The sequence below is a fragment of the Brienomyrus brachyistius genome, chromosome 4 (genome assembly GCF_023856365.1).
Source record: "Brienomyrus brachyistius isolate T26 chromosome 4, BBRACH_0.4, whole genome shotgun sequence".
NCBI classification, from domain to species: domain Eukaryota; kingdom Metazoa; phylum Chordata; class Actinopteri; order Osteoglossiformes; family Mormyridae; genus Brienomyrus; species Brienomyrus brachyistius.
This window is the reverse complement of record NC_064536.1, coordinates 7,388,464-7,413,983: the sequence shown is the minus strand read 5'-3', so window position 1 is coordinate 7,413,983 and position 25,520 is coordinate 7,388,464. Positions and strand designations below refer to the sequence as shown.

The following is a 25,520-nucleotide window of genomic DNA, read 5'->3' as shown; positions in this document are numbered from 1 at the left end:
AGTAACTGGAGAAACTGGAATAAATATCTTAAAAGGCCTCTTCTCCAGGATTTCAGGAGGAAAAAAAGCACTGTCCTTAAAGCTAAACTTCATCCTCTTGCTATTGACAATGCCACAACTTCATCAGACATGCGTTTTTTTTTTTGCAGTCTCTCTCTATCTCTCCCCATCTTTCCGTCCTCCTCTGTTTCTATCTCGTCTTCTCTTGCTCTCCCTCCGACCCTCCCTCTCTCTCCCTCCCCTCCCTCTCTCTCTCCGACTTGGGACCTCTCTGCCTGGCAGCCAATCAGCAGCGCTTTGTCCAGCGCCGTAGTGTCGCGGCTCCCCCAGTAGCGACGGCGGCGGCAGTAAAGAGGCGGAGAGGCGCGGTGGCTGCGGCGTGATCCTGCGAACTGCGCTCGCTGACAGCTCAGTGACCGACTGAGTGACGGAGCGCCGCTTAAATCCGAGCTCATCTCAACTCTGTAAGTTATCATAATCATGTTAAAAGTACACTAGAAATTATTCGACAAGATCATTCTTTCACTCACCATACCTATAAACGGATAAAGTGTAATAATTGTTATTATTATTATTATTATTATTATTATTAAGGGTCCAAAGCACGAAGTGCTATGGAACCTTATTGTTTTTGTTAGGATTATTATTATTATTATTATTATTATTATTATTATTGGCGTTGTTGCTAATCTTCTTGTGAAAAAGAATGATGCGGCTTTATATGTACTATGGTAACTGTTGTTAATCGCAATATTCAGAGTTATTTGTAAAAGGTTTGTTAGGCGTGTGAATGCGGGCTACATAGTTCTCTTTGAACTGGGCAAAAATCGGTGAATTTAAATCCTGAAACTTTTTTGGATTGTGTCACTTGTTCCACTTAATATTCATAATTTATGCCAGCTGACAATAAGCAACAAGACATATGACCAGTGCAAACATAACTAATCACCATATTGTAAATTGTAACAGAATTTGATTTACGGAACTTTATGTCAGCAATCTAAATTAATTTGAGCAATAAGTATTTTCATAATAATGAGAGCCGGTGTGTGACAAATACACGCCTATACTCATTTGTGTGTCATTACGGAGGCACTGTGTTGTGCATCGTGTTCAGTAGATAAACCTGTCATTTAAAGTGAGTTCAAGCGCTACAGCGTGATTAATATCTTACAAAACAAGGAGCTGTGGGCTTCTGACGAGAGTTTATATACGAAGCAGTCACTATATATGTTACTGACGTGCATTTCCTGCTGAAGGGGAATAATTGTTTATGCGAAATATTGTACATCCGAGTCGGTACCGAGAATTACAGTCTGTATAGTGAGTTAAAGACTGTCACCTGTATCAACTTTTAAGGCCTATATTTTTTCTTCTTCTTCTTTTGTTAAACTATCGTTTAATTAACTGCTGTTTAACTGTTTCGTCTTCCAGGCTTTTAATTTGTATTTAACTGGCATTTGATGAATTGTGGGAAAAGGTTTCAACAATGTGTTCAACACGACTCAAGAGAGTCGTATTTTAATCCTGTAAAGCTTTAGTGTATTTGGGTCCAAGATTCTGTGTAGAATAATTCCAGAACCACAACAACAAAATAGTAGGCCTGTATATGAGTGGGTCCAAGATATCGTTTGCAGATGCATGTTATTGTACGGAATAGTGCGCTTTGACTACTCGGATGTTCTTGGATGTGAGGACGACTGAAGGGAGTTCAGTGTTATCGTAATTGTTTTTCACAAGATCATGGAACGAAGTACAGCGTGATTGTGTAATACTTTCAGGGTTTTCTGTTTGTTTGTTTGTTTTTACCAATATTAACAAATTGCACTGTAATTACCCAATACTTAAATGTTTATTAATCAAATTGAATCAATTACTCTCTATTTGTATAATGTTTTCGGTTTTGCCAGTGTAAAATGCGATTGTTTTGACCGCTGGAAACAAAGCTTGTTTGTTTTTTGCTTATCTTATAATTTTGTTCTGCATAACATTTTATCACATAACATAATTACGCGTATTGAATCCATTGAATTCCAACTTTCTAATAATTATTTTTCCCGTATTATTGTGAATTTGATTTTGAACCTGAGATTCAATTTCTAATGTGGGATTTAAGATCAGTGTTGCTGAAGCATGTGAAATCTGTCCCAGCTATCATGCCCCCTTGTGGACAAAGCAATACCTACATGCTCCGCTCGGCGTAATTGTCCCCTCAACACCAAGGTAAAAATTTGCACAAAAAGTTTGCATCAAAGGCAGGTTCAGTGGACAGTGTAGCTGTTAATGATTTAGTTTATTTTGCCATCTGGCCCCCCAGGTCAGTTTATCAGAGAAATTCGCACTGCCTCTCTATCGACTGTTATTCACGTGAAAGCTCACTCTGAAAGTACTTTCCTTCTAATAATCATCAGAACTAAAGGCGTCCCTGACCTTTCAAGTCAATACTTTGTTAAAATGTCACTTCTTGACATGAAAAAGTGCAGTAATTGTCTGAAGTCCAACATGCAGTGGGTAAATAACAGCTTACAGACACAGGAAGGCTACTGAGACCGACTCACCTATGTTTTTTTACCTCTGAACAAGGTGCTTTCTTTAAATTGCCCCCATTTAAATATTCAGCTGTATTGATGGAGATGAAGTTACATTTAGGGGTAGAGTTAGTGCACTGACAAATAACCATAGCAACCAGTCCTAGTGAATGCCATGCTTATTTTAAGCTTAGAGTCGAAATCATGTTAATCAATTTATAAAGGAACAGAATCAGTAAAACAGAGAATATTAAAGACTACTGCAGTGTGCAGTGGGGAACAGCCCAGAGGCTCATAACTGAATTGCGTATTTAGTACTGGTTATAGACAGGCATTGCAAGCTGTGTTTAAATCACTGGTTTGATGAACAACACAGCCAGTGGTGCTTGAGTGTTTGAAGGCGGACGCCGCTAATGAAGCCGCCAGCGTCATGCTAATCAACTGTAAAACACCACGATTTCTGTGGTGGAGTTGCTAGGGAATTTAAGAGGTGAAACTGAGATTGTTCAGATCCGTTTGTATTGTAATTGCTCCTGATGCGTGAGGACTGCGTGGTCCTCTGTCCATCCCAGGGTTGACTCACTAACATCGAGGTTAGCATGAACACAAACGCATGTAGGAAAGGGGAGAAGCAGGATACGGTTATCTCCCCTCCTGCTGGACAGGCTTCGCTGTGTCGGGGCAAACTGCTGGCCAAAGCGGATTGCCGCTCAGTGAAGTGTGGGCCAGAGGTACATTGCCGCCAGTTACACGACGGATAGTCTAGTCCGCGCCATTCCTCTGAGCATTCTTTGTCCTTTGGGGTAGTTAATGCATGGGGTCATCAGCCAGGTCACATGATGGGGGGTAAAGGGAGCGTCACTTTTCCAGCAGCCCTCAAAGGACCCGGTTTGCTCTCAGCACCAAAAGCCTGGCCGGCTCTCCTGAACGACACTGCCCCCTGCTGGTCAAGGGCTGTTAAGCGGCGTTGTATTTGAGTTATCTTTCCGTGGACATGCACTGATGTTCAGCACAGGAGGAATCAGTGTCACTGTCATTGCCTTTGTGACCTCTGTCTCGGATGGAAAGAACGATGAAAGGAAGTGAGTCTTTTATTTTGACAAAATTTATTTATTTATGCCGCTAGCGACAGTGACATTTGATGTCTCTCTGATCTGCTTCTGTGTCTTCCGCCTACATGCGGGGAGAGCATGAATAGGGGAATTCACATGTAAATTGCGGCGTACAAACTCGTGCATTACGTTCATCAAAGTGAATGCGAGTAACCGCCATCGTTCCCTGCCTTGCGTCAGGCACGGAGATCTGGCCTTCACAAGAGTATTGTTGGCTTGATAATGGTATAAAATGCTGTTATACATTCCCCAAGTTTAACCGAGTGTAGGTGTATGCTTAAATATGAGAAGGAGACAAGATAAAGTCTCTTGAAAATGAGATATTCTTGATAACAGGGGAAAATGCACAAAACACTCTTGGCGAGGTGATGACAGTAATGATGACAGGAAGTATAAAAGACGGAGGCTGACCCATACTTGTGATATCTCCAGATTTACCCAAGGAAAACCATCTTTTCTTGCTTCAAAATCTTTATTTCCCGAGCACACAAAGACGAGAGCTTGCAGTTTCCCTCTAGAAAGTTCCTTGTACATGAAGGCTGGGGGACTAGAGAGATTATTTTTTATTTATTTCTGAGGAGGAGTGGAGAGTATTTTTGATCCCCTGTTTTCTTCTTGATGTATCCGAAGACACGTTTTATGTTGACTGGTGCCCTAACCCACGGCTGTCAAATCGGAGTCTATCACCACAGGCCAGGCTGTGTAATTATCCTGCTGGCGGTGGGTGGACCCTGAGCTGGACATACGGAAAGGTCACCAAATATTGTGCTGTGTTGGACAACCTCGACACCAGGCAGTGGAATTAGTTTCAGAGTGTGCTGTCGCTCACAGGGATGGAGCAGGACCACACGAAGATGCTGGTCGGGTCTATTTAGAAATAGTGTATTTCAGTCGCAGAAGTCAAGGAAAATGTACAGGCAACTCTCGTAAAATACGTAATTACGTAAATTCGGACTTGCACAAAAAATATCCGAGATGCAACGCGAAAAGGCAACGTGCCTGCACATAAATTTACACTATCTTTTCATTTATTGTTTGCATGTCAATTACTAGTGTATTTTAGGCTTGTGTTTTTTTTTTTTCTATAACAGACATCCTACCTCAGGCATATTGATTTTAGGGGTGGATGAGGGAGGATTGGCAAGTGCTGGCTGTGAAATTTGTTGACGGGGGATGGCAGCGGCAAGAAGCACACCCCTGCGTTAGATCGTTTTTAATTCTCCGCAGATAGATTTTCAGGACATTACGCATCATTCGCAGCTGTCGGGGTGCTGCTGCCCATTTGTGGAAGATGCCTGGCACTTCCAGAAGAGGTGGGATGTCTGCTGTAAGGTGCCTCCAGTGGTACAGGAGAGGAAAGATCAGTGTTTAGGAAATAAAATCCGGACCAACCAGTTGCGTATGAAGTCACATTGACAGAGTACTCAACTGGTTGGTTGGAACAAAATCTGGGTGTGGACTTTCCTCCGCTGTAGGAGAGTAGATCCAACATACATATAATTTAACTTAGAGAAGGGCTTGTAGAATCGATTATTTACATCAGTTGGGAACTACCGGTATATACTTTGTGATATATGTGTTACATTTGTCACTCACTATGATTAATTATGAATGTGAATTTGTTTTTTAGCATCGCGCTGCTCAAACACACAGGTGAGAGACGGGAGGGGGGGGGGGGGATTTAAATTCTTGTTGTCCAGCAGAGCAAATTAAAGTACTGTGAAATTCCTTGGATGTTTTGCCTGTTATATTGCATTAAGGCTATTCAAGTGAGCGAATGGACATCACCCTAGAGGAAAGGGCACTGTGTGTGTGTGTGTGTGTGTGTGTGTGTGTGTGTGTGTGTGTGTGTGTGTGTGTGTGTGTGTGTGCGGATTATGTTTATATTATATTGTGGGGACCAAATGTCCCCCACAATATGATAAAATCTGTTGTTTTGACGTTGTGAATTTAATCAAAAAACTAAAAATGCCAAAAGTCCCATATTGAGTTTGGTTACTTATGGTTAAGGTTAGGGCTGGACAGGGGTTAAGGTCGTCGAGTTGGGATTCGGGTTTTGCCCATAGAAATGAATTGAGAGTCTCCAGCTAGAGATAATTACAAACGTGTGTGTGTGTGTGTGTGTGTGTGTGTGTGTGAGAAAGATGTGACTCAAGCCCGATATGCACTTACCGAACACTGGAAAGTACGTACAGCAGGGACATCGTTAACCCGAAACATAATTAAGAGTGATGGCGGCGTCACTGAGGAAAGCACACCTTCCAGAGTGTCCTCCGGGACCCTAGGCCACAAAGCTTAATTACATTGTGCGTACAGTGGTGGGGGGACTGGGAAGTGGGGGCTTACTGGCGGATTAGCGGGACACTGGGAAAACTCAGGCCTGGGGTCCACTTTACCTCTTTCTCTTTGCAAAATCAATTTCAATTAGGCTCCCGTTCAAGTGAGTCTGTTCCCCCTCCTGAGCTGAAGCTCAGTAAAGCTCAGAGTGGGATTTGTGGGGGGAAACGGCCGATTTACTATGTAAGGGGGGAGAGGGAGGAGGCTCTGACCCCCGCCACACTTGAAGGACAAGGTGAATAAGTGCTTTTGTGGGGTTTTGATGACATGAAAAGAGTGGAAATATATTTTTTAATGGGCCGCTATTCATTTTCTACCCATCTATCACACCGAGGAAGGTGGGATCTGATGATATGTGTTGAGGCGTGTCGGACGACTCTGCTGGTCGAGAGAGTGACCCAAGTGCATCAGCGTGCTGGGATTTGAGACCCAGAGAGCGTCTGATGCTGTGTCTGTGCCCTGACAGAGAGCGTGGGTCAGACAGAGGGTCTCACGATCTAATTATGACCGGCACTGAAAGGACAAAGACACGCTCACATCCCCCTGAGAGCGCCTCCTGCTGGCACTGGAACCAGACCGCATTTAAATACGGATTAAAAATGGAAAACAAGCTGGAACATCTGTGCGCAAACACCGAGGACCTGATCTAAGCTTTTTTAAAAAGAGGGCTAGGGAAAACGCTCCTACCACCTTCATCAGATGTTGATATTTCAGGGTGGCCACAGCGGTACAATGTTTGGCACTGTTGCCTCACACCTCTAGGACCAGGGGCTTGAATCACCATCCCAGATCCATGTGTAGAGCTTGCATGTTCTCCAGTTAGAGACTGCAGTTTCCTACCAGTCTGAAAACTGGATCCTGTGTATATAAATGATGTGTAATGGCTTGACACAACATGCTGATATTTTTCCTGCCTTGTGCCTGTAGCTTCCTGGATAGAGTCCAAACCCTGGTGTCCCCACAAAGAACTAGCGGCCTTAGAAAATGGATGGCTGGATGGACAAATCTGGACCAATTAAATTATTAAAACTCTGTGTCCAAATCACATGACATTTGGCGTGCTGTATAAAGAGCTGACATCTGTAGATGATTCCTTTGTCACAGGAGCACTGCTGCGAGTGATGGTCCAGCCCGGTCCCGGGGGGGGGGCTGGCAGGCAGACGCTGTGGTGAACACGGGGCTAGTGCCATAGCAACGCAGGGGTTTGCCTGTGACTCACCAGCCTGACTCAGCGTGGGACCGGACCTGACCTCTCCAGCTACATATTCCAGGGTCTAACGAGAGTAATTTGGAGATTTTTAGCTACACGAGCAGAACGATAAAGAAACGAGAAAACGACGTTAAAGGGTAGCCGCTAGTATCACTAAGAAAGCCGGTTTTACGAAATGGAAATATGAAGAATTTGGAATACCCTTACATCCTCTGGAGTGCAGAGACCTTTCCCCCTGTGAAACTGGGAAATCAGTAGATATCGACAGATCCGTGAAGCTTGGCATCTAAGGTCAAACGAAAGCTCCCCGAAAGGCTTGTGCGCGAGCTCTCCGCAGACGGCTTTCTGCAGGACCGAGAGGGCGCTCAGGTCTGCACTGGCCACGCCCCCTTTTCACTCTGCTGGACTTCAGGGATGAATTTCATTACCCAAAATGCAAAGGTCGTACTTGTAGTCTTGGCAAGACTGGTCTTCTTTCCAAGAATGAACTTGGCTGCAGTGAATCATGGGTCTCACTTGGCGAGGATGCAGCTGATGTATCCTTGATATTTGATGTGGGACAAGAAGGACATCCGGGGATTTTTACCGTCCTCCGTACTTCTGTTCTTAGCATTGGAACTGATTTTCAGCAATGGAAGATGAGGTAAAACGGGTAAATGAGAGCACAAGTATGGTCAAGTATGCAGAGAAACACCCAAAGTATTGAGAATCACACCAAGAGATTGATAGTTTCCATGTCAATAATGTCACAGAATAATGCACATGGGCAGACCTAAGTAATCTGTGTTAGAAGCCCTTATGTAAGTGAAATTAACCGTATAAATGTAAATTCTAAAAAAAAAAAATCCAATCCACAGATGCCAACAATCGCCATGGTTACAGAGAAAGGAAGTGAGGGCTGTTCACCAGTGATGTGCTCCTCTTTAATTGTGCCTGATACCGCAGCAGCGTCAGAAAGCTAGCCCTCCCTGTCCCCCCTCCCTTTTCGCTAGGACGACTTCTACCTGTCTTCCAATCACGGCTGACATTCCCGGCATTTCTGCTTCTAATTGCTCCCGTGGGGATCGTCGGAGAAGCCGGGGGTGCAACGGAGGCTGTGGGGGAGGGTGTCCGCGCTCCGGGAGGGGCGCGAGGGTATGGGAGGGGGGGGTGCGGTGGTTCAATTTCCCTCCACCGCTGCGGTTACAGACCCGGAGATCGTTGTGCTTGTCTCTCTGCAAACGGCGGAGAAGTTTTACAAACAAACGGACAGAAAGCAGCACGGAGTAATGAGATTACGCTGTGTTTACAGAGCCGCTCGGATTTACCTCGCACTCTCCCTGCCTGCTCATGCTCACTCACCTCCAGTTTACTGCAGCTAAAACACTGACAAACAGTTAGCGGGGAAGCGGGATTGCGAGCGTCAGCGTGGTGAAAGCCGGCGGCCGCCTTTGAAACATGCCTCGCTGGCAGAGGTGAAAGCTGCCAGACGGAGATCTTCTCGGGCTGTCTGAAGCTCGCTCCTTACTGGATTCGGCACCGAGGACCTATTAATGCCACAAGGCGAGTTTAACTTTTACAATAATGGCACCTTAACTGCCCGAACTGCCGGAGAGAGATTAGAAAAGTTCAATTAATTAGGGGATATACACCAGCTCAGGGCTGGCAGGGCTGGGCTGTGCACGCCGACGTGTCCAGATGTAGCAGGGTGGTCACAGGCTCAGTTAATATCTTCCCTTGGGACTTAAAGGAACTCAGAGGCTTACAAAGCTGACGGAGGTGACTCCCCTGTCTGGAGCCCTCTCCCATCAGACTGACATCAGGCCTAACGATATTTATATCAGGACATTGGCTTCCATGGCGACACACAAGCCGGATCTCTGAGCTGAGAGAACTGTACTGAACCTCCAGCCTGCAGTACTCTGACTTTCACTGCCCAGTATGCTGTCTGTTACTGGCTGGTACTCTGCCTATCACTGGCCAGTATTCTGCCTGTTACTGGCTGGTACTCTGCCTATCACTGGCCAGTATTCTGCCTGTTACTGGCTAGTACTCTGCCTATCACTGGCCAGTATTCTGCTTGTTAATGGATGGTACTCTGCCAATCACTGAACAGTATTCTGCCTGTTACTTACTGCACAGCAAATGCACTAGAGCCTAAACATCAGTTTGGCATTGATGGTCCAATAGGAGATTTTTTGCAGCATAGATGAAATTGGGGACTAATGGAATGGAAAGTACTCAAAAATACCAGACCAGGATAAGCCACTAGAAGATGAATGGATGGCCAGACACATGGAAGGATGGATGCATGGATGGATAGATGGCTGGATGGACAGACAGATGGATGGATGGATGGATAGACAGTTCAGATGAATAGATGGATGTAATCCTCCTGTGTTCATACCAGTTTAACTCCAACAGTCATTTAATTGCTGGTACCTCTATATCTTCCCCCCTTCACAACCTCCATTCCCTCCGCTGGGCAGACGGCACTGACCTGCAAGTTTGTCATGCCTGTCTGTCTTCACAAGTGGCTCAGAAGCATGGATGTGAAGCGAGATACATCAGACAGCGAGGTGGGGGTGAGCAGGGTCAGCCGAGAGGAGGCGTATGAGGGGAGGTGGGACTGACAGCTGACGACAGGGAGGCAGCTGCAGCTTGATCTCTCAGTCCTCAGCCAGCCATGGATGGATGTGGACATCACGTGTCGATGTGTCTCAGTCCTCAGCCAGCCAGGGATGGATGTGGACATCACGTGTCGATGTGTCTCAGTCCTCAGCCAGCCAGGAATGGATGTGGACATCACGTGTCGATGTGTCTCAGTCCTCAGCCAGCCAGGGATGGATGTGGACATCACGTGTCGATGTGTCTCAGTCCTCAGCCAGCCAGGAATGGATGTGGACATCACGTGTCGATGTGTCTCAGTCCTCAGCTGGCCAGGGATGGATGTGGACATCACATATGGATGTGTCTCTGTCCTCAGCTGGCCAGGGATGGATGTGGACATCATGTGTTGATGTGTCTCAGTCCTCAGCCAGCCAGGAATGGATGTGGACATCACGTGTCGATGTGTCTCAGTCCTCAGCTGGCCAGGAATGGATGTGGACATCACGTGTCGATGTGTCTCAGTCCTCAGCTGGCCAGGGATGGATGTGGACATCATGTGTCGATGTGTCTCAGTCCTCAGCCAGCCAGGAATGGATGTGGACATCACGTGTCAATGTGTCTCAGTCCTCAGCCAGCCAGGAATGGATGTGGACATCACGTGTCGATGTGTCTCAGTCCTCAGCCAGCCAGGGATGGATGTGCACATCACATATGGATGTGTCTCTGTCCTCAGCTGGCCGGGGATGGATATCGACATCACATGTCGATGTGTCTCAGTCCTCAGCCAGCCAGGGATGGACGTGGACATCACTTATGGATGTGTCTCTGTCCTCAGCCGGCCAGGGATGGATATCGACATGACATGTTGATGTGTCTCAGTCTTCAGCCAGCCAGGGATAGATGTGGACATCACATATGGATGTGTCTCTGTCCTCAGCTGGCCAGGGATGGATGTGGACATCACATATGGATGTGTCTCTGCCTTTGAGTATTGGGTGCATGAAATATTCCAGTCCACCTAGAGTTAGCTTCAGTGAAACCTGTGCTAAGAAGAGGTACTGCTCCATCAGGACCAGAGGTCTCCATCTATCTGCCCATGGGTTGGATCTGGCTGATTTTGTCCAATTTTATACAGCCTGTTACATATTTTTCATTCATTATTAAATGTGGCCCTCAGATCAATCTTTTTTTTTTCCACAGAGAAAAAAAATAACGGAAATTTCCTACCTCCCAAGACTGATTAGCTGAATTTAGATGTTACATTGTTCATAAAAATAGCTCTAGTGGTCCATTTGGGTTGAAGATCTCTTTGGCTGAAGAGTCCGAGGTCCTTGATCTGGGTGTTGGGCTATATAGGCGGAAATACAGGTGTAGCTGGTGTGATACCTAGAGATGGGAGGCACAGTCACCTCACACCTCTACAACCCCCAGCTCCTGCCCGCAGTTTGCTGTTTATGTGGGTTTACTCTCATGGTCTGTATGGGTTCAGCGGTTTGGTGTCTGTACTATATCTGTCCTGCGATAGACTGAATTAAATCGGCGGTGCCCCTTGTGGTTCTCCGGGATAAGCGGGGATGGGCTGATATGCAGTGAGGGTCAACGCTGCTCTTTCTCCATGAGGCCTGGAGATTAGCCCTACTGTGTCTCTGTGTCTTCTGCCCTTTGATCTCTTGGTGCCCCCCCTTGGTGGAGTAACTCTGGATGGTAGCGACTTCCTCCAGGACCTTCCTAAAAGAAAAAAATAATCAAATATCGCCCATTTGGAGATGGATTAAAGAGGGCGGGCCCTCACGCTGATCAAAGTAGAAACCCGCTGATATTAATTCATTTTTCTTTATTTTTTCAGGTCAACCGTGATCCCCGGGAGAGCTGCATGCAGGAGACTATGAGCGTTGGGTTAGCTTCTTTAACGGAAGAGCGAAGCTTGTGTGGATAGAGGTTGGGCTGCAGTGCGATGGATACGATAAGAAGCTACGCGGCGTGGCTGCTGTGGCTGTGGTTGCTAGGACACAGCGACGCCTTTTTGCGATGGACTGCGGGGAAGGAGAGCTCAGAGGGCACGAGTGGAGGAACCCTGAGGCGCTCGAAACGCGGCTGGATGTGGAACCAGTTCTTTTTACAAGAGGAGTACATGGGGACCGAGAAGCAGTACATCGGAAAGGTTCGTATCCTGGGAAACCGGTTGATCCACGGCGCCACCTTTCTTGCCGGCTGAAAAATGCAGCTGTCGCATTTGAATTTAAGTGATGCCGATTCCCAAAGCAACGTCTTGCTGCCAACTTTCTGGGTAAAATGATTTGCAGAAGTCTGCCGTGAAGATGCCTGTTGTATTCGATGGGGTGAAGAGTGACCGTCTGTCAGCGATATCAGCAGCAGTGTATGAATCTTTCAGCTGACAGTGAGACTTTACAGTGTCAGTGTTCATTAAATTGTCATCATGTAAATATAGTAATGTTTTTTTTTTGTATCAATACTAGGACATTCTGCTGCATATAGCAGGAAATAGTAATATAGAAGAGATTTATGATGCATATAAACAGACATGTAACTAAAGCTAATGTAAAATACTGACACTTGATTGATAAAGTAATCCAGTGGTAGCTAACATACGTGCTGTAAGCCATCTTCTACCTGTTTTCTTTTTTTCACCCTTTCCAAAACCCCCGAGTAAGAAACTTACAGACCTTTAGTTTCTGAAGAAAGCTCAACTTTACTTTTATCCTGCCACTTACCAGACTGTGTACTTATCCTGACTTTATAATCATTAGTAGAATTAAATTAAAGTTAAACCGGCAGTTCAAACAGAAATATTCATATTTACGTTCAAATTCATTATTTATTCTTGGCTAGAATTCGATTTGCTGAATTAGATTTTGGTTCAATATTTAAAGCAGAATGTTGGTGTGTGAAATGTCTGAAGCAGAACCGTCCAGAATGAATTTGTAATTCATTAGAAAGGGCGGAAAGTCATCGTGTGCATGAGCACCGCTCACTCTCTGCCCCCCTGCCCCGCCTTCCAGCTCCAGTCGGACCTGGACAAAGGTGACGGCAGCGTGCAGTACATCCTCTCAGGGGAGGGGGCCGGCTCCATCTTCACTATCGAGGAAGCCACCGGCAACCTGCACGCCATAAAGCGTCTGGACCGCGAGGAGAAGGCCCAGTACATGCTGAGGGTCCGGGCTCAGAACAAGGTCACCGGGCAGCCCATCGAGCGCGAGACCGAATTCGTGGTAAAGATCCACGACATCAACGACAACGCCCCGACATTCACGGAGGAGCCCTACACAGCCAGCGTGCTGGAAATGTCACCCGTGGGTGCGTGGCCATATTTACTGCTTCCGTGGTGCTGATGAATCACTTTCAGAAAGCGAGGCTTTTGCATAGGCTTTTCCATGGCGGGTTTTCAATGCTTCTAAAGTGACACAACCTCCCCAGGCACATCTGTGACTCAGGTGACGGCCATAGACGCTGATGACAGCACGTACGGCACCAGCGCCAAGCTGGCGTACAGCCTGCTGGAGGGGCAGCCCTACTTCTCGGTCGATCCGGAAACAGGTCAGTGTGCTTACACTCACGGTTACACTTCTATATTAATCATAATTATCATAATAATAACCCCGACCCTTGTACTGCTTCCCAGTCGATTCGGACACGGGTCAGTGTGCTCATACTCACACTAACCCATTTCGCCTGCAAGAAAATCTGAGTATTATGTTTTTAATGTAAGGATTTACGTTAATATGAGATTTTCCCCAAACACAATAGCACTGTGATTTTAGGAACAACTCATTAGCAGCACATTATAATCTACCATTATGTATTATTTAGCATTCTACACCTGGGTTATAAGACAAGCACTTCATTAATAATTCTTTGTAGTTTAATCTTGCATGTCTGGGCTGTACTGCCTTGGTCTGTGTTGCCGAGTCTGTACTGTCATGGTCTGTACTGCCTAGTCTGTACTGTCATGGTCTGTATTGCCTTAGTATGTGTTACCTGGTCTGTATTGCTTATCTGTACTGTGATGGTCTGTATTGCCTTAGTATGTGTTACCTGGTCTGTATTGCTTATCTGTACTGTGATGGTCTGTGCTGTCATGGTCTGTACTGCCTAGTCTGTACTGTCATGGTCTGTATTGCCTTAGTATGTGTTACCTGGTCTGTATTGCTTATCAGTACTGTGATGGTCTGTGCTGTCATGGTCTGTACTGCCTAGTCTGTACTGCTTTGGTCAGTACTCTCATGGTCTGTGCATAGTGTGTACTTTTCAGATGTAAATGTTTTTCCACTTTGTCTCTGCCTCCCCCACCACCACCAACAGGCATCATCAGGACAGCCCTCCCCAACTTAGACAGGGAGAAGCTGGCCAGTTACAAGGTAGTGATCAAGGCCAAAGACATGGCGGGGCAGATTGGGGGCCTGTATAGCTCGGCCACCGTCAGCATCACCCTGCTGGATGTGAATGACAACCCGCCACAATTCCCGCAGAGTGAGTGCCTCCCCATAGATAAATGTATGGATGGATGGATGGATGGATGGATGGATGGATGGATGGATGGATGGATGGATGGATGGATGGATAACAAGCTTGCCAGCCAGCCCTGATGAGATGGAAACAAAACGCTCCTGAGATCTGTAACTGGAAGCCAGTATCGACCCAGCCCTGACTGATCCAGGAAAACCTTCTAACATGCTAAAGCCAGCTTGCAGCTTAAGGCTTAACGTTGTGATCCGTTTCCTGATAGCCTATACAATCCCAGCTCGATGTCTGAGCTAAACTGAGTGCCTCTTAGCCTCTGCATTTACACACCGATAATCATCCCGGGTCGTACCCGCACTTTCCGTGTCAAGGTCTGTCTGAGTTCAGCGCCCTGGAGGCCACGGATGTGGGATACCTAGTGGGAAAGGTGAATGCCGTGGATGCAGACATCGGCAGAAACGCTGAGGTCACCTACAGCATCGTCGAAGGGGACGGGTTGGACATGTTCAAAATCACCACGGACGCGGCCACTCAGGGAGGCGTCATTACTGTGAAGAAGGTGAGGGAAGCCGTTAGCAGAAATGACTCCCCCCTGCTGGTGTAGGGTGGGCACTGCATAACTGAAATGAAAGACTAATTAATTTCTTATTGTTTTTGATTATTTCACCCTGAAGTGTATAACACAGTTTTGAAGTTTTGGCTTGACAGTATTTGACCTGAGATAACCTTGAAGGTACCTTTACTGAAGCAGGACTTCATTTCTCCTTCAAATGCAGTTCAGATTTAACAGCTTGCTGGCTGATTGCAGCTTTAGGGACCAGTTTAAAGTCATTGTTGATGGCAGGGGTGCCACTAGACTTTTTTGGCCCCAGTGAAAATATATCATATTGGGCCCCCAACCCAGACCAATCTAGTTATGTTCCAAATATTTAGGGCTCCTGTCACTCAGGGGCCCTTAGCATCATCCGTACCCTCCCCCGCCCCCCCCTTACAGCACCCCTGCCTGAAGATCTTGTCACAATGGTTCTGACTGAGAATCCCACCCCTCTCCAATGTGCCGCAGCCTTTGGACTACGAGAAAAAGAAGTCATACACACTGAAGGTGCAGGCTGAGAACACGTACCCAGACCCCCGCTTCCTATGGGGTGACTCTGCCAAGGCCACGACCATGGTGCGCATCGCCGTCAGAGATGTGGACGAGCCCCCGATGTTCGAAAAGGCCTCCTACATCATGGAGGTGAAAGAGGATGTAGCCGTGGGAACAGCCGTTGGCTCCGTGACTGCCTCCGACCACGACGCCATACGCAACCCCGTCAGGTAGGGGGCGATCTCGCTAAACCCAGGAGAACCATATACTGTAGGGCAGAAGAGGGCCGATCCTAGGATTTCACGCGTAGGGGGGCTCAGCTCCCAGTAGATTGACTATACCCCCCCACTCAGGTTTTCTACGATAAAATTTGCTAAGGGGATTGAGGGGGGGGTCAAAACACTAAATGGATTTAGAAAAATATTTTTGAAATGGGGGCAGCATGGTGGTGCAGTGGTTAGCACTGTTGCCTCACACCTCTGGGACCCGGGTTTGAGTCTCCGCCTGGGTCACATGTGTGTGGAGTTTGCATGTTCTCCCCATGTCGTCGTGGGGTTTTCTCCAGGTACTCTGGTTGCCCCCACAGTCCAAAAACATGCTGAGGCTAATTGGAGTTGCTAAATTGCCCGTAGGTGTGCATGTGAGAGTGAATGGTGTGTGAGTGTGCCCTGCGATGGGCTGGCCCCCCATCCTGGGTTGTTCCCTGCCACGTGCCCGTTGCTTCTGGGATAGGCTCCGGACCCCCCCACGACCCAGTAGGATAAGCGGTTTGGAAAATGGATGGATGGATGGATTTTTAAATGGCACTGTGAGAAAACTGAACCCCCCCCCCTAAAATGGGGTCTAGAATAGCCTATACAGTGGAATCACACCTGTTCACAAAGCAATATCACATTATTTCATTAAAACATGGCCTGCTATGCTAATGGCTAAATAAGGCGGAAATAGTAATCGGTGCCCCCATGTCAAACGATAATAAGCTACGCTTAAAAATATAGCCGCTTAGCAGATTAACAAAAGATCAGTTGTATTAGAGGCAGATGGCAAATCTGTGAGAAAATTAGCGTAGCAATTAGGTGCTGCTCATTTTTATAACCATTGAATTTTGCTTAGAAATACAAGACCAAAGTCTTTCACTTCCAAGCACTAAAATGGAGCGAGATCGTTTAAAAAAAAACAAAATAACAGTCCATGTTAATTTACATGTTTTGACCTCTCAATCAGGTCTGCCTCCAAATGTCTGTCCGGTTGCAGTTAGTCATGAATAATAACTGACTTCTTGTGATTGGGGCCACACAGAGCTGTGAGCTGAGCATTCGATGAGAGTGCACTCAGCGGAAATGACACTTCCAGCTCATTCCACATCATTCTCTTCTGACCTGCTTCACATTTATTGTGACAAACTCTTTCAGCTCTTTTTATGGACTGTTTTAAGCAGCCCCAGTTTTTTGTTTTTTTTTTTGTAATTAGAAAAGCATTTCTCTCGATTCTCACTCTGTTGTTTTTGCAAATGATGTCGGCCAATCAGGGGCCGCGACTAGGTCACCTGATTCCACCGGGGGTTTGGTTTGGCAACACTCTACTGAATGGGCTTTAATAATGTTTGACCAGGTTACCCAGAAACTGAAGACCCGTGCGTTTCATTCTTTCTTTATTTTATTTACAGGTACTCCATTAATCGTCACAGAGACCTCGACCGGCTTTTCAGCGTGGACCCGGTCAACGGATCCATATTTACCCAGAAGTCACTGGACCGCGAGGAAGCTGTCTGGCACAACATCTCCGTGATCGCCACCGAGCTTAGTAAGCAAGGGCTCCTCTGACAGCCGAACCGGCAGCAAATGACTCGCTGCCGGAATATCACCTCTGCTTAAAACATGAAAGTGAGCAGCAGGCACAGAAAATGCATGATGGCGTGAAAGATGTCCCCTCCAGCTTCATAATCCCATCCGATGCGTCATTGTTTTCTCCGCGGAAAAATTATACACTTCTGCACGTGCGCAAAGTTCTAAGACATACCGTGTTATTAAGTGATCAAAGGTTTTCCAATCTCCCTGTGCCACAAAGCGTATTAAACGAGGACCTTGGAAAGGAGTCTGCAAATCAGGAAAGCAAATGACTCCCTGTTCCACTTTACCCACGGGTCTGCTTTAACAATGCCTGGCCTGATGAAGAATTTAATTTCTGCGACCTGTCCCGTCTGCCCTCCGAATCAGATTACGAGGAGCATCTCCCTACCCAGCCGATAACACTGTACCTTAAATCGCATTTTCAAAGGATTCAGCATTGGGTTTAGTGCTTTCAGATGAATAAAAACCTTAGTTAGCAACCTTTCAGCCAAGACTGTTGTAAGGTTTGCAAAATAAACCATACAAAATCTGTTAAATAAAGAATTGGTTTTTATTTCATGGTTATATATCGGTCATGGTAATTATACTTGTGTTATATGTCATTGGCTGATGCTCTAATTCAAAGCGACATGTCAGCTAGTCTCAGGAACAATTGCAGGTTAAAAGCCTTGCTCCCTGTTGATACCACCCTGCTAACCCTGGGATTTGAACCAACAACCTTCTGATCACAGGCACACTGTGTAAAAACCTGTAACCTAAATGTTGCTGGTTCAGATCCCTCTTAGTGAGTCACTGTTGAGGATTTCTCCAGTACAATGCAATTTGTGCTTAAAACAATGTCTGCCTTGGCCCACATGAGATGGGGCACGGAAGTATGTAGTGTGGGATGGGAGGTGGGTATAGGGACAGGATTGGACGGTGTGAGGGGAAACCCAGGAGGCAAGGTCAGGCAGCTGGCTCTGCAGGGCTCAGCACGACATGGTCAGTAACAGGGCAACGTGTCTGTCACCTAACCCACCTAACGCTGGATAAAACGAGCTGAATGTCTCCTTCGTGTGTGATGACAGGTAGCCAGCGACAGAGCAGTGAGGTGCCCGTCTACATCCAGCTGCTGGACGTCAATGATAACGCGCCCACCTTCTCCTTTTTCTATGAGGCACACATGTGTGAAGGTGTCAAGGGTGGCCAGGTACAGAGCCCTGGGGTTGGGGGGGGGGGGGGGGTATGTGTGGCGGTTATCACGCCGCAGACGAGTCATTAGTCTGCAAAGACAATGGCTTGTACTGCACCAGAGAGTAAAATGCGAGTATTATTGCTAGAATACGATAATCATTCTTTTAAAAATTAATTTTAAAATATGGTCACCTTCAGGAAAGGAGTAGTTAATTACTTTTGAAGGGAAACTAATAATAAAGACATGTACACAACATTAACATGGAAAGATGCTTGCAAGACACATTTTCATATTTCAGGGTGATAAACACAGTCACTGCACAAGTGCTAGCAGGTATGAGTCTCTGCATGTAGTTTATTCCTAATCCTGGTCCTCATTTCTCAAAGTCGACGTCTTTATGGTGTGATATTTCCACCCTGTGGTTCTGGTTAGACACGTTCGTTCCCGTTCACCCAAGGAAACTCTGGAGAATATGGTGGAACATGTTCCACGTAAAGTAGCCCCGTCAGATACAATGTCCCGATCTTAACTCCGCGGATTCCGCCGGCGTCAGTCTGTACGAGGTTATGGAGCCGTCCCAGAAGATCGTAAATGTCAACCCTTTCATAAAAATTCCTGTCAGGGCCTGTAAGAAGAGAGTGGGATGTAGCAGACTCACTGAATTAAGTGGAATTTGAATGTAGGTCAACCGTTTGAAGTTACAGGTATGAAAATTAGTGAAATTCCAGAGAAATTACAACTTGGGAACACAAGTGAAAGGGTAGATGAGATCAGCACTCAACTTACTGTTGCAAAGACCTGGCGTATATTTACAGCAAGTGGTCGGTTTATTAAGTCAGTGCAATAAGCCTGCTCCGACAAACAGAGGTTCAGGTGAATATACGCAGCACATAGAGAGGGTCAAGAGCTTCCATTACTGCTTGACTTCAACTAGCTATGGTGCCCGATCTAAGCGATTTTGAACGAGGTGTGATTGTTGGCACCAGACGTGGCAGTTCTAGCCTCTCAGAAACAGCCGCCCTCCTGGGATTTTCACACACTGCAGTGTTAGGAGTTTATAGGGAAATGTGTCATGTACAGAAAAGCATCCAGTCAGCGGCAGCTCTGTGGCCTAAAACGCCTCTTTAATGAGAGAGGTCAGAAGAGAATGGCCAGACTCGTTAAAGCTAACAGGAAGGGCCACGACTGCAAAAATAACAGCTCAGTACAACGCTGGTATGCAGAAATCCTCTGTGCGCACACAGCTCATGTACCCTTGAAGCTGGTGGAGGCCAAAGTGGGCCGACCCTCCCCACAGAGAGTATACTTGAGTTTGAGGCTTGGGTTTAGCATAGCTGTGTCGTGCTTGTGCTTGTATTTTGTACTGTGTCGCTAAGGCGATCCCTCTCTGTGACTCTGCAGGTCATACTAAACGTGAGCGCCACGGACGCTGACGCTCCGCTGGGAGGACATAAGTTCTCCTTCATGTTGGACTCGGAGAGCACCGTCAGAGCCAACTTCTCAGTCCGTGACAACAAAGGTAAGAGGACGGACGTAGACAGAGAGACAGACAATCACCCCATGGTGTACAGCATGGGCCACTTACCTTACAGACAGATACAGACACTTAACAGGAAGAATGTGCACTGAACTGCTGTTACTCACCCTCATTATGAATGACTTGCTAATGCTAACAGTAACGCACAGTCATCAGGCCCTGAGTTCTTGCTCACACTCCTTGCTGCCTTCCAGCTCTCCTGAGATTTAGCCTTTCGAACCCGCCCTTTTATGGACCTGTGGGAGCCCTCCATTCCTGCTGTTCCTTTCTGAAAGGAAGGGAAGTGTCCAGTATTCGGGGCAGGCTCATGCTACAGTTTCGGAATGGAGCTCTACCCTTTAATAAACTCTAAAACCGGAAAGGAACTATCAAAGCTTTAAAAGGCACAAGAAATACACTTTGGTTAGGCCGGTGTTCCCCCTTTTGGATACAGCCAATGTGCCCCCTTTTCTGCAGTCGTTCCCTGTGAGTAGAGCCAGTCTTCCTCATTTTCCACAGTCGTTCCCTGACAGTAGAACCAGTCTTCTTCATTTTCCACAGTCGTTCCCTGAGAGTGGAACCAGTCTTCCTCATTTTCCACAGTCATTCCCTGAGAGTAGAGCCAGTCTTCCTCCTTTTCCACAGTCATTCCCTGACAGTAGAGACAGTCTTTCCCCTTTTCCTGTCAGTCCCTGAGAGTAGAGCCGCTCTTCCCTCTTTTCCGCAGTCATTCCCTGAGAGTAGAGCCAGTCTTCCAGATTTTCCGCAGTCATTCCCTGAGAGTAGAGCTGGTCCACCTCCAGTTACTACAGCAGAGCTAGCCTCAAATCTGCACATCTATCATAACTCAGAGTATCTAAGAGCTATTTCTATCATAAATTGCTGTGCTGCCTAATTAAAGATACCTGTGGTTTCCGTGAACAACATAAAAAACGTAGTGACCAGATTAAACTTTGTTAAAACATCATTAAAATTACAAAGGGAATGGGGCCCGTAGGGGAATGACTGTGCAGCAAAAAGGCAGTGTGAAATAAATCACATTTAACCACACAAACAAGCCTTTGTTTGGTTAGTACAAATATAAGCATCAGGAAAACTCCCACGCATATGGAAATAAGACATGCCTGCAGTAACTGAGGCTGCTAATTGTACATATAAGTGAAAATAAGAAATCAAATGAATGCAGTATTCATTAATAAAAAAAACACACATTAAGGGGCGGCATGATTACCATGTAGAGAAAATCCTCTGGTAAACGTTTCCGTTTTCAGACATGGGGGTTACATCTGGACCCCTCCTTGGTGATCTGAAAGCCTCTGAAAAATTCCCACAGTCTCAGATGTGAAATGCTCTGCAAATTAAGTATATATGTATAAGTATGGGATTTTACGCAGCAATTATCCTGTAAATATGTGAATCTAAGTGAACAGTAAATATATTTATATACTTCTATATACCGATGCCACTATAATGAAGGATAAAGTATAGTAAATGGTATTGTTTTTGTAGATAAATGGTTAATATGCTGTATCTTTTGGATTTTTGATGTAAATGATACACTGGAAAACGTGCTATATTTTATTTGTTTCTTGTTTCTTTTTTGCACTGCTGTTGATGCACTGAATCCCTGGGAAACACTGCATATTTGACATCACGTGCATCCCCCCCCCTCCCCCCCCCTCCCTTTTATACAGATAACACGGCTTCCATTCTGACCCGGCATGGAGGCTTCAGCCGTCTGCAGAAAAGTAGCTACCTGATTCCTGTGGTTATCACCGACGGTGATTACCCCCGGCAGAGCAGCACCAACACGCTGCTGGTGCACGTGTGCCCGTGCGACCGCTACTACAACGTGGAGTCATGTAACCTGGAGGCCCTGTCCCAATCTGCCGGACTCAGCACCGCCGCCCTGGTGGCCATCCTCCTCTGCATCGTCATCCTCCTCAGTGAGCATCGGCATTATCCTCAGCAGATTAACCATTTCAGAGATATAATCACATTTAATATCTTGTAGCCACTTGCTGCAAAAGCTGTAGGTTCCAGGGGGCAGAGGGGGACGTATGTCCCCCAATATTTCATTTGGCTTCAATCCTGCCTCCCAAAAAAATGGACCTTTGCGTTTAAATTATTAAGTTGCCCCCCCCATCAAATGTTCTCCTATGTCAGTGACTTTCTGTATACTTAATTAAAGAGATCAAATATATTAAAATATTCCAAATAACGTATAATTGCCTTTTTATATTAAAAGATATTGTGAATTGCACCACTTAAAGGTATTTGAAAATTAAAATCACATCTCTAAATATGTAGAGATAACAGTGATTTCAAAGATGAGCCTACATTATCTGCATAGGATATCCGGTCACATGATGCCCCTATCCTCTCACCCCCCTCCAACAGCGACGGTGGTGCTCTTCACGGCCCTGAGGCGACAGAGGAAGAAGGAGCCGCTGATATTCTCCAAGGACGACGTGCGAGACAACATCGTCAGCTACAACGACGAAGGCGGCGGCGAGGAAGACACGCAGGCCTTCGACATCGGCACGCTGCGCCACCCGGAGGCGGTGGAGGAGAGCAAGGCACGGCGTGACATTGTCCCTGAGGCGCTGTACCTGCCCGCCCGCTGCGCGGCGGCCGGCCCGGCAAGGGACAACGCCGACGTCCGCAACTTCATCAACCAGCGGGTGCATGACAACGACAGCAACCCCACAGCGCCCCCTTATGACTCCCTTGCCACGTATGCCTACGAGGGGAGCGGCTCGATCGCCGATTCTCTGAGCTCACTAGGCTCGGCCTCCACTGAGGGAGACCAGGACTATGATTACCTCAGAGAGTGGGGGCCCCGTTTTAGGAAACTGGCGGAAATGTACGGTGGGGAGGACTGCCGTCGATATTCCTAATGGATCATTGGTGGGAATACCGGGAACAAAACTGGGGAACAGGAAAGAGCAGAAAACAGGCACAAAGGATCTATCCTGGCACTGAAGACGGCCGCTCGGGGAGAGGGCAGAAACGCGGCCCCCACTTTGACCAAGTGCCCTTTTTCTTTTCATATAATCCTCATCTGTTCATCCTTTCGCTGACCAGACTGGTCCCAACAGATGCGGGTTCTCTAACCGTCTACGTTTCCTCAGCATACAGACATTAAAATGTGTTTCCCTCTCTTACAGGCTTTTGTTGCCACTCCGTTCACCGTGTGAGATGGGATTTTTTTTTCACTTTTTACGGAAAATCTTTGACGAACTTACTTGCATACTTTTACGTGATCCCCGGGACACGTGCGCCGTTTGTGAGCTGAGTCTTAAACGTTCCGTCAAGCCCTTTGTGTTTCATAATGACAAGTTTGTAATCTCTTAAATGCTGATTTTTAACTGCCGTTTCCTTCAGCTTGATGTACACTTGCAGAGGAGCAGGTTCTAAATTAATGGAGGCTCGTGTATTGGATGACAGTATCTCTCAGTATCTTTTATCTCCGCTTTTAATTACTACGTTTTTTTTTTTTGATGGCAAAGCCCAAACTTGACTTGACTCGTGTTGTGATGTTTTTTATGACATGGCATGGAGATGAAGGGTAATCATTTCTATTTGAGAAATAACCTGTTACGTGTTGTTTTACTTTATATTTTCGTTGTTATATATTTTTCTGTTTCGTTTCTGTATTTTCGTCATGTGTACCTCTCAGGGTTGAAAAGATCCGTCTGCCAAAATCAACGTGTCATGGGGGGAGGGCAGTGAGTTTGCTATATGAACAAAGGTGGATGGCTTAACCACCCTAAATCTACAGGGGGCACTCTTCTACTGTTTACTGTAACTTTAACTAGAACAATGACCTTTGTGAAGGAGTTACTATGACTATATCAGGAATAATTGTAACACGTTCTGAGAAAGTATTCACCGGCATGCCATGAAGGAAACTCTAGTACGATCAAGGGAAAATCTGCTTGTCTGAAAAAACAAAAATCAAGTGCGATATTATTCCCTGATGTAGCTAAGCAGTGGAGGAAATGAATTAAAGAAATTTTTCATGTATGTTCTCCCAGAAAATTGTAACATGACTGTGGAAACTTGGTCAAGAACTCTATGGAAATTTTAATGAATACATTTAAATTAATTTAACTTAATAAGCTTAAACATATTAATTAAATGTTTGATATTGCAGTAAAAACTGCCTAGTACTCTTGGCAAAGCCTTTTCCAATACTGAGTTCTGAAATTCAAATCTTTATGATGTTAAGTGAGTCTTGCATTCTGCTATAAATGGAACAATATGTCATTAAGTGAGGACTTACTGTATATAGGATCTTTACAATTCTGCTAGTAGGTGTACACTCAAATTATTAATTACCTCTGGCTGGTTCATTGTCCCAATTTTGTTGGTGATTTTTTTATTGTAGCTAAACCATTTTGTTCAAAGGAAGCTGAGATTATGTGCATTGAGTTCATAAATCGAATGCTAATGTGCTTTGTAATGTGACATTTTGTACCAAACATTTATATGACTCTCCCTGACAGTTAAGAAGCATAAACCAACAGGAGAAATAACAGGAAAAAATATTGTGACTTTTGAACTGTATATTGGAACATTGGAGCAGTGTAGCGCTCGAGCAGCAATGTATTATTACACATTTATTAAATAAATGACATTTTTTAAGAAAAGAAGAATAGACTTTGCTTTTAATACAGTGCTTTTTATGCTTTTTAATACATAAATTAGAGTTTTTAGGTGCTTCGACATGGATGAAAGTTCAGGGTATGCGACTAAGAGCTTTTTGTCGGAGATTATATGGACTCGTGATTTGCTTATCACAAGTGATGCTACAGGAGGCTGTGAGGTCACAGGAGGTCATGAGGTTACTCTCAGGTTATGAGGTCACAGGAGGTCATCAGGTTACTCTCAGGTTATGAGGTCACTGCAACACAGGGTCCCATGTCAGTAGCAAAAAGACAAACAGGTGCATTTGCAGTTTCTTCATGGATATTCACATCCAGCTCAGCTCCCCCCCCAGTAAACATTTCAGATTGTTCTGTTTCTGTCAAGACTCAAACCTCAACGTGATTGGCGGGGGTGGGGGGTTAGGCCATTAAATTCATGCTGGTTTTGCTCGTCTGTAAGGCCCCCTGTTTGTCTAACTGGGCTGATTGACGCATACGGTCCAGAATGTGATCTCCGACTGTGGGGATGCTGGTCGTATTAATGAAAGGGAAGTTTGTTTAAAGCTTTCAGTTATTGGGCTCCTACTACATGGAGCCGTCCACCATCTTTGGGGAGAGCTGCTTCACACTCTCTCTTTTTATGTATTTCAATCGGAACTGAAGACCTATTTCATCATAACTTGTTTTAGTCCTGCTCACCTAAAACAAAGCTGATGTTCCGTCTGCCGTCTGGATCTCAGGCTGTACCCCCTCCCCCTGTCTTGCACCCCTGGTGGCTTTTTCCAGGACCCACCAGAAGCTCGTGTTCCTCTTCTGCTCTCAGGAACATTCACACCTGTCTCTGATTTGGATGAAGACCACGTGCCCAGGTGTTCCTCCTCTGGCTCCTTCAGTACTTAATGCAGTGTGAAATTAACTGCTATTTTATTAATTTAAGGTGCGATTCTAGCCATTAAACCTATATTAAGACGTTGGGAAGGGCAGGA

At 45.9% G+C, this 25,520-nt stretch overlaps 1 protein-coding gene across 1 annotated transcript; it reads left to right on the top strand.

Annotated features, from left to right (window-relative positions):
- The first annotated feature begins 298 nt into the window (after positions 1–298).
- On the top strand, positions 299–24,537 carry LOC125740550 (cadherin-6-like). Its single transcript, XM_049011801.1, has 12 exons — positions 299–464; positions 11,623–11,937; positions 12,797–13,091; positions 13,212–13,331; positions 14,097–14,264; positions 14,627–14,814; positions 15,319–15,572; positions 17,009–17,145; positions 18,260–18,381; positions 19,768–19,885; positions 21,577–21,828; positions 22,283–24,537. The coding sequence occupies exons 2-12, from the start codon at positions 11,731–11,733 to the stop codon at positions 22,780–22,782; spliced, it is 2,361 nt and encodes a 786-aa protein (XP_048867758.1). The 5' UTR covers positions 299–464; positions 11,623–11,730; the 3' UTR covers positions 22,783–24,537.
- Positions 24,538–25,520: the final 983 nt, after the last annotated feature.